The following is a 12,662-nucleotide window of genomic DNA, read 5'->3' as shown; positions in this document are numbered from 1 at the left end:
CGTCCGTCCGTCTGTCCGTCGGTCGATGTTTCTCTCTCTCACCCTGCTTCTTTCTATCTATCTATTATCTCTCCAACTTTCCTTCGCCGTCTCTCACCTCACCTCTGTCTCGATCTCTATATTACTCTCTCAATCTGTCAGTCTCTCTTTCTCTGTGCGTCCCTGTCTCTCTTGCTCTCCTCCTCTCTAGCTGTCATGTAGCATCTCCGCACTCCTCTCTCTCTCTCTCTATGTCTCTCTCTCCATCTCTCTCTCTCTCCCTCTGCCCGCCCACCCACCTCTGTTGCGTCCTCTCTCCATCTCTTCATGGTTCTCTCCATTATACCTGCGTGCAAGGAGCAGTGGATTCAAGGTCACCACCACTCTCCCCCAAAGCGCTCGCAGCTACCTTTTAATAAATCAATGAATATTTATCACGCCGCACTGTTGCCTGCCGCACATCCTGAATCCAAATGCTGCTGATTTTGATTTGTTTATTTTGTTTATTTTTGTATTATTATTATTGTGTGTGTGTGTGTGTGTGTGTGTGTGTGTGTGTGTGTGTGTGTGTGTGTGTGTGTGTGTGTGTGTGTGTGTGTGTGTGTGTGTGTGTGTGTGTGTGTGGTCTTTTGATCGTCTCGTTGAGGAGGCTACACTCTTCTAATCTACAACCGTTGCCAGCATGCTTACAGTTCTACACTTCTGGCATCGGCTTCCAATCTCTTACGGTTTTTCATATCAAGGTCCATTATGTATTCGGCATTTGAGCCACTGGACCACTGTTTTATGAGATTTAGCCTCTCATACCCAAGACTTTGTTGTCATTGGATAAGATTTTGTCCACATTTTCCATGCATACATTGATGTGCTATCATAGGGGAGACAACAAGCAAGTGTTGATCAAAATAACAATTCTTATTCTCTAATTGTGTAGACGTCTTGGAAATTAAGTAGAGGTTAACTCTGGAGAGCGGAAAATGAAACTTTACACTCTCAAGAGTTAAAGATCTATAGGGTTAATTTGGTTACCAACTCTTCATCATTTAGCTGGGGACCACCTGGCCCTCCCTCAAGGACCACTGGTGGTCCCCGGATGGCTGGTTGAAAACCACTGTGTTAGAGAGAATTGCTTTGACAATGTTATTAATTACATTGAAGGCCATCTCTGGTCTGACCCCATCCTATATCTCTGACCTACTCAAGCCATATGTTGCCATATGTTGTTAGCCAATGCGCAATTTGGGGTCCTCGGAGGAAGCTCTCCTAGACCCTCTAGGAGCTCTCCTAGAGCTCTCCTAGATCCCATTTTCAAATTATTTTGAGAAATCATTGCATTCTATTTAATTCATGAAAAATGTTCCTTTTTTATGTTTTGACATGCTCTCTTAACACCCCGAACGCCCGGGGGTATTTAGGACCGTTCAGGGCACCCAGCGATTTGCAGCGTCAGGGCCTATTTCAAGGTGGCACGGCGCCATCTTGGAAGTAGCTCGATGTAGACAAAACACCCCATAGGGGATCGACAACAACGGCAGCTATGATTACTTCTAACGCGACAAGTGACGGGACCGCGAGGGGGCGTCAAAACATAATCTTTGGTTAGAATTGGAAGCATTGTTTTAGATTATTTCACGTTTTACGATTTTTTATCTCATCCACTAAAATGGAGGGAGACCACTTTGGATGACGTCCCCACCGGAAATGACATTGAATGTTGCCCAACAGGCGCTCCCAGCGACGGTGGATTATTTTTCGGCACGGCAACAAACCATTAGTCTACTTGCCAGCCCATAGAGCTCCATTGTGAACCCGGACATGTTGAGTACACCAAGGTTTTATGTTAGAAATGTTGAGTATGGGTCCCCAGCATGTAGAAACTGCTAACTTGCATATGTTGCCCACTTGCCCAATTGTGTCACATTTGTGATGACAGCAATGGCCGTTTTTAGCCCAATGAGTGTTTTTTTTTTTGCAAAACTAATGCTTGGAATGGATCCAGCACCATGAAAACCCCCTAGTTTGACACATCACATGCTACATAAAGCATGATGCAATTTTGAATATTCTGCCTTCTATAGGTTGTTAATGGTACAGTATGGTCACATATTATGCCAATTATGAAAATTGCTCAACATATGCAAGTTAGCATCCGGCAGTTTCTACATGCTGGAGACCCCTACTCAACATTTCTAACATAAAATGTTGGTGTACAACATGCCTGCATGGGTTCACATTCTAGCAAGTGGACTACATGTGACTATTTTCAGGGGGATTTTCATGGATCAAAGGCGCAAATACTTTGGCGTATGCTCCAAATGTAATTAAACATCGGCAGTGACCGTGGCTTGTTATAATAGGCTATAATGTACGGAATGTGTTAAAAATGTGGTGTCAGAGCTTTCCCATGTTTGTTCTAAAACTGGGTGGTACCAGTAAGATAATAAGGGGAGACTAGAAAAGGATCGCTGCAAGCAGCGATAAGGCCGGACCAAGCAGGAAGGCAATAAGAATAATATGCACAAGAAACATGGAAGACTAAACTTGAGAAAAAGACCATGGAATTGTGACAGGGTCGTTTTTTTTATAGTGGGGGGCAGGTACGGGTTCTTGAAGACTCATACACAGAGTTGGCGGTGCCCAGATTTGAACCCATGACCTTGTGTTGCAAAGGCAAGAGCTCTACCTACCGAGCTAACAAGCAAAATCATTCAGTGTTTTTGTAGCAAGTTGCACAAGGAGAACTAATGATAAAGGTGGGTAAAGATAAATTAATTGACTGCATATAAACCAGAAAATGTACCAGATTCAGACGAGGAGCTCAATGAGTGAGTGAAAACCAATTAAATGAGTCGGAAACAGGGATTAAAGGTTAACTGAAAAATTATTATTAAACTTCACAGAAAATAAACAGCTTTGAACATTCATGAAAAACAAACAAATGGGGCCCACTTTAAGTTGTTGAATTGAAAAGTCCCCGTTCAGTTCCTATTCAGTTCAGGGAAAGCAGTCTTTCTCCAATTTGGAGAACCAGATTACCACATTTGTGGGTGAAGGGGGGGATTCAGAGTTCCGGGTCGGCTCGCCAGGTCTGGGTACCATCCGGTACCAGAACCATCCATGCAAGGGAATCCTTTCAGGACACAAAAAACCTTAACTGAAAGGCCAGGTGTCCAAATCAGTCTTTGTTTCAAAATCACTGTTGTACAACATCAAATAATCTATCAATTCATGAGTAAAGAACCTGATTTGATCAGGATCAAGTTCTTTATACATGTTTCTCACTAAACAAATCAGTTTCTAGCATTGTTACAGCCCTTTAAACTTGGCTCAACCAAGGGCTAACATAAAAGGATACAAAGTCAGATCAAATGTTTACAAAGATATTACACATTTATTTAAAAATCCTGCATTGCAAAACAGGGACTGATGGACAAGAATACAGTACTTACGACCAGCCCATCTCAAACTTAACTAATAACAGCAACAAAAAGCGAACACAACTGTTCAGTTTGGGAGACAATGAGCTGCTGGCCACAAGTCCTCTTATATAGCCTGCAACTAATCAAGAACAGCTGACTAAGGGTGTGGCTCAGGTGATTGACAGGTGAGGCACTTTAGACCAGCAGAGGTCAGCAAAGCCACAGGCACTACAACAGAACAAAGTAAAGACAGAATTTCACAAAACGGCAATTTTCATTGGCTCATAAAACCTTCATTTTTTCACTTACAAAAACGTACTATACTTTCCCATGTCCGTATAGGTCCAAAGTTCACGTGTAGAAGTTTTCGTGCATTTTGATCAAAGATCCTGGGAGGAGATGCATTTTAATTGATTTTCATATAATTCAAAATGGCGGGTGATCTAGAGGTCAGAGGTCAAAAGTAACAGTGCGGAACTTGTTCGGCATGAGGAGACGCATATTTGTGTCGAGGTTTCATTGCCGACGGTCAAACGGTTCATGAGCAATGCGTGGTCAAAGTTTGCATTTTCAATATAGCGCCACCCTTTGGCCAATGGTTGTGGGCTTCGCATCCTCACCGTTTGGCATGGCCCTCTACCATATATCCAAATTTCGCGAAAACCGACTGCACGGTTCAGCCAGAACTGCTATTTTGGCGGAAGAAAATAAATAGCAATTTCAAAAAAGGACCAAGTTCTTTCAGAACTGCTTGGTCCTTTAATTAGTGAAACGTGTGGCAAAGCTGCAAAAAAAATAAAAACAATAAAATGCTTACCACTAGCTTTCTTCACAAATGTGTTCATAAAAGGTGTCTACTATCACCTATCAATTTGTTTCCCTTAACTTCGTGACAGCTGCTGAAAGTTGGGGTACCATTAACCAAATTCTCAAAATGTCATTATGCTTGTGCTGACCTCATAACATTTGTGATGACGGCTATGTGCGTTTTTAGCCAATGGAGTGTTTTTCGTATAAAACTAATGCATGCAGTGGATTCAGAATCATGAAAACTCCCTAGTTTGACAAATCATAATGACATTTTGAGAACTTTGCCTTATAGGTTGTTAATGGTACCCCAACTTTCAGCAGCTGTCACAAAGTTTCCCAAGGCAGTTGGTTTGGAACAAATTGATAGGTGATAGTAGACACCTTTTATGAACACATTTGTCATCTGTGAAGAAAGCTAGTGGTAAGCATTTTTTTTGTGCATATTTTCAACACATTTTGCTAATTTTCCCTTATTAAGATGCAAATCGAATCGTTCTGGCACCGAGCGAGTGCCAGAGGCGTAGCCTCTTTGGTTGAGGCTGTATCTATAGCTGTGCAAGGTGTGTGTGTGTGTGTGTGTGTGTGTGTGTGTGTGTGTGTGTGTGTGTGTGTGTGTGTGTGTGTGTGTGTGTGTGTGTGTGTGTGTGTGTGAGTGTGAGTGTGTGTAATCAATCCCATGTCCCCCGTCACACATGACCTACACCATCACCTCATGCAAGGCAAATGCATTGTTTTGGCCTCAATGTAAACACGGTTGTATTTTATAATACGCACTGGAGCTTTGTGTGTGTTTGTGTGTCGAGGCCATACCCGTGTGTGCGTGTATCTAGTATCTACAGTATGTGAGCGTGTCTGTGTGCTGAGGCCATACTCTGTATACAGAGTGTGTGTGTGTGCGGACCCACACACACACACTGTCACACACGTGCGCGCACGTGCAGGCGTGCACACGTCTACACATATGTACACACTCTTGAGTGTGTATACGCACTAGAACATCACTTGTGGCCGCTATGTGCCATCCATCATGTTTCAATTGTGGGCTGTCATGGTATAGCGTACCATCACACACACATGCACGCGCACGCACTCATGCACGCACTCACTCACTCACTCACTCACTCACACACTCACTCACTCACGCACGCACACACACACACACACACACACACAGTGTCTGAACCCAAGCATACGTGCGTCTCTTCATCGCCAGAGAGATGATGTGTTCACTCGTACAACGGGAGTCACATCTTTTTATAGATAATGTAGCACACAGGAATGTGCAGCGTAATGAGGAATGTGCCCCTGAGAGGTGTCCATAATAGAACATCATATTAATATCCAGGAGAAACCGGTTTCACTGTGGCCACACCGAGGCTCATAACTCACTTCAATAAGTGATATAATTTGGTAAAAACTACATTTTTATTATTATTTTTTAACCCTAGAACACCAAACCCGCGTGATTTCTTTTCACCGGACAATTATATTTATGTAAATTTCATAATGTTGCTGTTGTCTGAGGTGGGTGGGTCTTTCAATTCCTTAATGATGCTCAGTGACATCATACAGTAGAAGGTAGGTATATCTCACATGTCCCAGGAATGGGTGGAGTTCCCAGCTGCATTTTCTTTTTTTAGAAATATTTTTAAAATAATACCCGCATTTTTTTCACCGATTTTGCCCACATATGATAGGGCCCCAACATGATTTTCGTTGTTTTGTGGAAAAGTCATGAGGAAATATTAAAGAAGAGTACCTCAAGTTGCCATACTGCTGTACTTCAATATAATTGTATGAGAAATATTTGGGTAAAATATACCCAGGTTTAGTGATGGTTTGTTAGTTACGTTTAGTGTTCTATGGACTTGTTTACTCTTTGCTTCCCTGGCACAACGTATTGTTTGAGATGGGAGTCCGCAGCCAAATACATTTTGGGGGCCTTTGACATGAAAAGGTTCAAGAACCACTGCTTTGTGTATGAATGTAAACATAGTATTATTGTGTGTTGGTGCATCCTCAGGGGAGTTCCAGTGCAGCTTCGAGGAGGAGCCCATCTGCATGTTCACCCAGGACAAGAACGACGAGTTTGATTGGACGAGACACAGCGCCGCCACCCGCGACACCAAGTACACGCCCAACACGGGACCCAGCGGAGACCGCAGCGGATCCAAGCAAGGTGAGGAACAGCTGTTGATTGGTTGGTTGGTTGATTGAATCAGGCAGGTAGGCAGAGACAGACAGACAGACAGACAGACAGACAGACAGACAGACAGACAGACAGACAGACAGACAGACAGACAGACAGACAGACAGACAGACAGACAGACAGACAGACAGGTCAATACTGTGCAGTATTTTAAATAGATAAAATTAGAATTGTCCAAGTACAGATTGTCTCTGTAGGGTGGAAACCTCATTATGTCCAAAACTGTTATTTTTCAAACAGCAAAGGTAGCAGATCGACGAGCTCAAAACGCAGTGCGAAGCGACTCATTTCTGCTACTGTTGGCCAAAGCCAATTGGCCAATTTTCGGGGGTCCCCATAGCCAAAAACGTTGAGAACCCCTGCTCTAGTACAATCAAGGTGGGCGTTCATTATCAAAAATATGGAGATTAGAGGTTTATGCCCGACAACAAGGATATGTACAATATGTTGAGCTCCCCTGCACCACAATGTGTTACTGTTTATAAGTGTATGTATCATCAACATGTTTTATAATTCGTGCAAAGTTAATCTTATTCCAGGCGTTCTTCAGACCACTTCCAGGTACACAGCACATGACGTCAACTGTACTTGTACTGTACTGTACTGTACGGTCTGACACGATACCTATAATCTCACAAAGAGCAGCCCTGATCAGCCTCTATATTTCCATGGCGATATGGCCGCTGACTCTCCTCCACTGGCGTTACCATGGGTACCTGAGTCAGAGATGTGTGCTGTTCAGTGCAGCTCATTACAGCATGGCTGTATACGCACCACTGGTACTCAATATTTAACCATCTCAACCCTCTCCTCTTAGAACAGGGGGTATTAAAAAGAAATCCTATAGACTTCCCCGAGGATATTGTTTCATAAATCCTTTATTTTGGATCACGATTTCCAGGTTTATTCTTCTCTGGAAGTTATAACGTCATAGGTTGGCGAAGAGCGCCCTCTAGCGTAATCACTGAAAACAACAGATGACATAGATCTGCGTCCATGGCAGTCAATTTACTCATTATAATCTTAGTGTTTTGCCAGTTATTTGGGGGCCAGTTATTTGTAATTCCCCTCACGACCCCTCGTGGTCCCGCCGGTTGTATTTCTACGTTGTGGCATTGATACTTCAGTACATCTTCCACCAGTGGAAGGTGTCGTCTCTCCATCCATCCATCCATCCATCCATCCATCTTCAACCGCTTACCCGTAGTCGGGTCGTGGGGGCAACAGCTCCACCAGAGTGTTCCAGACTTCCCTCTCCAGAGCAACATTAGTGACTTCCTCCTGGGGGATCCCGAGAAGTTCCAAGGCCAGTGAGTCGATGTGTTTCCTCCAACTGCGCCTTGGTCTGCCCCGGGGTCTCCTCCCAGTGGGACGTGCCTCAAGGACCTCCCTAGGGAGTTTTGTATGCCCAAAACTGTTACTTTTTAGGATTTAAATTCAAACGTAGCTAAAGTAGCAGAGCTACAAGCTCAAAACATGTCGCCGCGCTTCGAGCTTGTGGAACTGCTGTAGTATATGATCAAGTAGGGAGTTAATTTACAAAACATAAATAAAAAGATTAGAATGTGGAGATAAGAGGTTTCTGCCCGGCAGAGTGGTGTGTGAGGCGCGTGGGAGGTGACAGAAGCAGTGGTTGTGTCTGTCTGGTTACTGCCTGGTTAAGCAGCTGACTCAGTTAAATAATACATTGGCTCTAATCACTCTAATGGTCCAACCACCCAAAAAAGAGAACAAAAAATACAGGATTTCATTAGCGACACGACTTTTCCTCCAAGCGTTCTAATGATCTGATATCCAATTCAGACCAAGGAGGACGATAGTCCAATTGATTATTCCGACTGGAGGGAAGGGAAGGGGAGGGAAGGGAAGGGAAGGGAAGGGGAGGGGAGGGGAGGGGAGGGGAGGGAAGGGAAGGGAAGGGAAGGGAAGGGAAGGGAAGGGAAGGGAAGGGAAGGGAAGGGAAGGGAAGGGAAGGGAAGGGAAGGGAAGGGAAGGGAAGGGAAGGGCTAGTGCACAGGGCTGGGGGATTTGTCTTTGAGATTACGTGCCTTCAGACACAATCGGGGGCGTTCGTCTTGCCTCTGTCACCGAAGCTGTCAAACGCAAGCATTGGGATTGCGACCATATACAGTATGATTATGGCCATGCATGCACTCCTTTCAATAAATAATGACGTCTTTCTCTTTTGGTCTCACCACTTAACGCACGCCACGGAACACAGCACTGCATCTTATGCTGATCTTTAACACACATTTGATCCCGTTGACAGGTATACTCGTCCTGATTAATTAATTTTGAGCAATGCCCGGGCGCTCTTGACGAGCAGGCTCGTCTTAAGGCGTTTGATATCGCTTTAATATTGCCTCGCTGTGTTTTATTTTTGGAACTGCTCCGGTTGCTATGCACGGTTGTCAGGGCGCACTGTTTTTGTTTCAACATAGCCATTAGCTTCTGTTTTAGTCACGGCCTTTGCACGCTCTTTTCTCGGAAACGCTGCTGTCCGTGGTTTTTAACTATTCTCCATTCGGAGGTCATTTCTGATTGTTCGGTGATCGCGATTGGAACATTGGCATTATCAAGAGCAAGGATTGGCCTTATTTTAGCTCGGTAGCATTAACGCTGATACTTTAGCATCCAAGATGGAAGCCAAAAGCGGACGCGAGTCATAGTGGAATAGCCTGAAATCACCGGCACCCAAGCGCCATACCACTTTTGTCCAGCAGGCGGCACTCATTGTGTTAAAGGGAATGGCATCCGATACTTAATATTACAGAAACTGAATGGAGCGAATGGAAGGCACGAATCAGTTGTCTTCTTCGTACGTGTTACTGAGTGCGGGGAATTTTACATTATTGTAATCCATTATAAATGCATTGGTAATTCATAATTTCCTGCACAATGAAATTAATTGATGAAACTGAACAGAACAAATGGAATCGCACACAATGCTGCACAAATGCATTGCAGCTGTTTTCCCAGGCTTAACAGAAACACATGAAGTCATGTGTCTGCTGTGCATAGTGGAACTGCCTCTGCCTCGCCCTTCCTGTTGCATGCGTTCACTGCAGGGACTTTCTTTCTTCATATCGTTTAAACAAAGAACTTTGAAATGAAAGAAACATGTTTCGCTCTGCATAATCTATATAACTTTCGCTAACTTGACATATTTTGTATATTTTTGAGGGGCGCTAGCCCCTCCTATACACAGGTTTAATGTTTGTTTGAAAAACGCCATTGACAATGAAGGGAAAATGTACGTCATCTTCTAACACAAACATTAAATCCCATTAACAATGAAGAGAATTTAATGTTTGTGTTGGCACCGAATACATCACCATTACATCGGGGCCGCGAAACTAGTTAACAAGCCGGAGTCTCGTTCGTTATCGGAATCAACCAGACAAATCACTTTAACATGTTAGCATCATGTCGGCTCCGGCGCTGTCATGACTTCCAGCACTGCAATGTAAGCACAAATAACAGACATAGGCCTACACGCTATCAACGCACATCATGGCTGTCGACAGCTTGTAGATCTGGTCTTTTGAGGCACAAAAAGGAGACAGCAGTGCAATAGGAATAATGTTATAATTTTACCCAAATGTCATGTCTATTTGGATATGGTGCCTGCGTGCAGAAATGTAAATATGACACATTGCTCTGCGCGAGTATATTGTCATTTGTTACACCGTTGTGTGAGGGGTGAAAAAAAGAGAGAGGTCAATGAGTTAAGACATACTGTATGACCTGCCTTGCATGGTTTCCTCCTCCATTACTGTATACAGGTATAAGTGCTTTGGATAATAGCGCTATATAAATGCACCATTTACCATTTCTTGTAAAGCAATTGTGAGATGGGACATTCTGAATCCACGGCAGATTGGTGGAGAGCAATCAAACGTAATCAGGGCCGTTGTGTTGTGTTCCTGTGATTTTCAGCAACAAATCATCTGCTGTCGGCCAGAAACCATGTATCTCCAAATTTCCATAACTTTTTATGGTTTTTGTACTCCCTACTTCGTCCTACAAGGACGTCACACAAAAGTAGTGAAAATAGCAGATCTACAAGCTCACAACTCATCGCTTCGCAAGCTTGTAGATCGGCTATTTTCACAATTTTTTTTCACAATGTTTCAAAAATAATAATAAAAAAGGAACGATTTTCGACATTGGAGATTTCCACCCGACAGCCAGTGTCTCATTCTTTCGTATAGAACAGCCCCACAGATTGTCTGGCAGGAAGCTCTGTTTTCAGAGCTTTTTCATCCACCTTTTTGTTGTGTTTAATGTTCGAGCCTGACTGACTCGCATATTGCAAATCAGGGAAAAGGCTAGAAAGGGAAAACAGGCCTGTCGGGAGAGTAAAGACAACACAGCAATAACACCCCCCGGTGTTAGTTAAACCAAAGACATTCAATTATTAAAGATACGCCATCCCAAATGGAGCCACTAGAGGCGAAATGCTACGTGCACATTCGACAAGGCCTTCTAAGTTGGCGCTGATCTTGCAAACGTCCAATGTTTACTGGTGCTATAGCTCCCGCGAGAGTGTGTTGCTGGGCTGAAAAATCAGGTTGATAACCTGATTTGAATCTCTGAAAAGAGCCATTTTTAGTATTAAAATCTTGGGAAGTTTGTGTGGCTTGTGACGACCGGGTCCTCTATTTTAGTTCAGTGACCGTGGGGCTAAATAATGGTTCAGAAGCTGTGTGAGTTCACTCTTCCATTGGAAATAATAGACTCCAACCTGCTCTTAATAGACTCCAACCTGCTAAATAATGGTTCAGAAGCTGTGTGAGTTCACTCTTCCATTGGAAATAATAGACTCCAACCTGCTCTTAATAGACTCCAACCTGCTAAATAATGGTTCAGAAGCTGTGTGAGTTCACTCTTCCATTGGAAATAATAGACTCCAACCTGCTCTTAATAGACTCCAACCTGCTAAATAATGGTTCAGAAGCTGTGTGAGTTCACTCTTCCATTGGAAATAATAGACTCCAACCTGCTCTTAATAGACTCCAACCTGCTAAATAATGGTTCAGAAGCTGTGTGAGTTCACTCTTCCATTGGAAATAATAGACTCCAACCTGCTTCGCGTCTCCTACTTCACACAAATATGGGAAGTAAACCGGACATGGCATGTTTTTCTTTTTGTTGTTGTCTTAGGCTAAACCCCTTGTTTGAAGTAAGCAGTGCCTTTGATCATCATGAGGATGATGATGTATGATGTATAGACGCAGTAACCACAATAACCGTGCTGCTATATACCGACTAATAGACACACAAAGGCACATTTTGTTTAACACCGCTGAAAAACGGACATTCATCATCTAAACTAAAGGATGTTTGCTGCATTGTGTGTGTGTGTGTGTGTGTGTGTCTGTGTGTGTGCGTGTGCGTGCGTGTCCTTGCAGGGTTTTACATGTACATCGAGACGTCCCGGCCGCGGAAGGAGGGCGACCAAGCTCGCCTGGTGAGTCCGTTCTTCAACGTGGCTCCCAAGAACCCGTACGGCATCACCAACCCACCCGCCTACTGCCTCGGCTTCTACTTCCACATGTATGGGAAACATATCGGTGAGTTCTTATTCTTATTACAGGGTGGTCCGGGGACCGCCAGTCAGGGGGGGGGGTCCCACCTGCTAAAATTTGTTTAACAGCATCACAAATCCTTTTAACCATTTTAAAACCTATAAATAGGCTATTTGAAAATAGCCGATCTACACGCTCACTTCGCGACGTGAGCTTGTAGATAATAATCTTACAATAAATGCACCGACTCTCTGTACATGTGTATTCTGTACGTGTGTGTACTGTATGTACTGTACATCTGAAATCCACATAAGGTTAGGTTTGGCATAGTTTTACTGAGGTTAAGTTTAGGAAAAAGGTTAGGATTAGGCATAGTTTTCTACTTACGTTAAGTGTAGGAATAAGGTTACTTTCAGGCATAGTTTTACTGAATTTAAGCTTAGGAATAAAGGTTAGGTTTAGGCATAGTTTTACTGAGGTTACGTTCAAGATAATGAACACATTTTGAATTAAATAATGCATGAGGGTGGTTGCTATAAGAATAAATGTCATCACTAGCTACATATCGGAACTCATTTCCGTACCCGACAAAAGCAAACAAGTCTGTTCTCATTGAAATTACTGAGAGAGACTAAAATCGACTGCATTGTGTTATCGTGACATATCTACCCGCGACGTCTCTAATAAAGAATCCGTCAAAGCGTTCAAAGGAAG

The 12,662-nt window shown here is 43.4% G+C and overlaps 1 protein-coding gene across 3 annotated transcripts in view; it reads left to right on the top strand.

The window, feature by feature from the left end:
• The window catches only part of LOC306940377 (MAM domain-containing glycosylphosphatidylinositol anchor protein 2), a 388,778-nt gene that overhangs the window by 354,970 nt on the left and 21,146 nt on the right, over nt 1–12,662 (top strand). For all 3 annotated transcript variants that reach the window (XM_079525427.1, XM_079525425.1, XM_079525426.1), the window contains exons 14-15: nt 6,232–6,387; nt 11,832–11,993. In XM_079525427.1, coding sequence (XP_079381553.1) covers nt 6,232–6,387; nt 11,832–11,993 — 318 coding nt within the window. The remainder of the gene's footprint in view (nt 1–6,231; nt 6,388–11,831; nt 11,994–12,662) is intronic.

Source organism: Electrona antarctica, assembly GCF_951216825.1.
Source record: "Electrona antarctica genome assembly, chromosome: 17".
Classification (NCBI taxonomy): domain Eukaryota; kingdom Metazoa; phylum Chordata; class Actinopteri; order Myctophiformes; family Myctophidae; genus Electrona; species Electrona antarctica.
The sequence above is the reverse complement of the archived record's forward strand: the minus strand, read 5'-3'. Positions and strand labels throughout refer to the sequence as shown.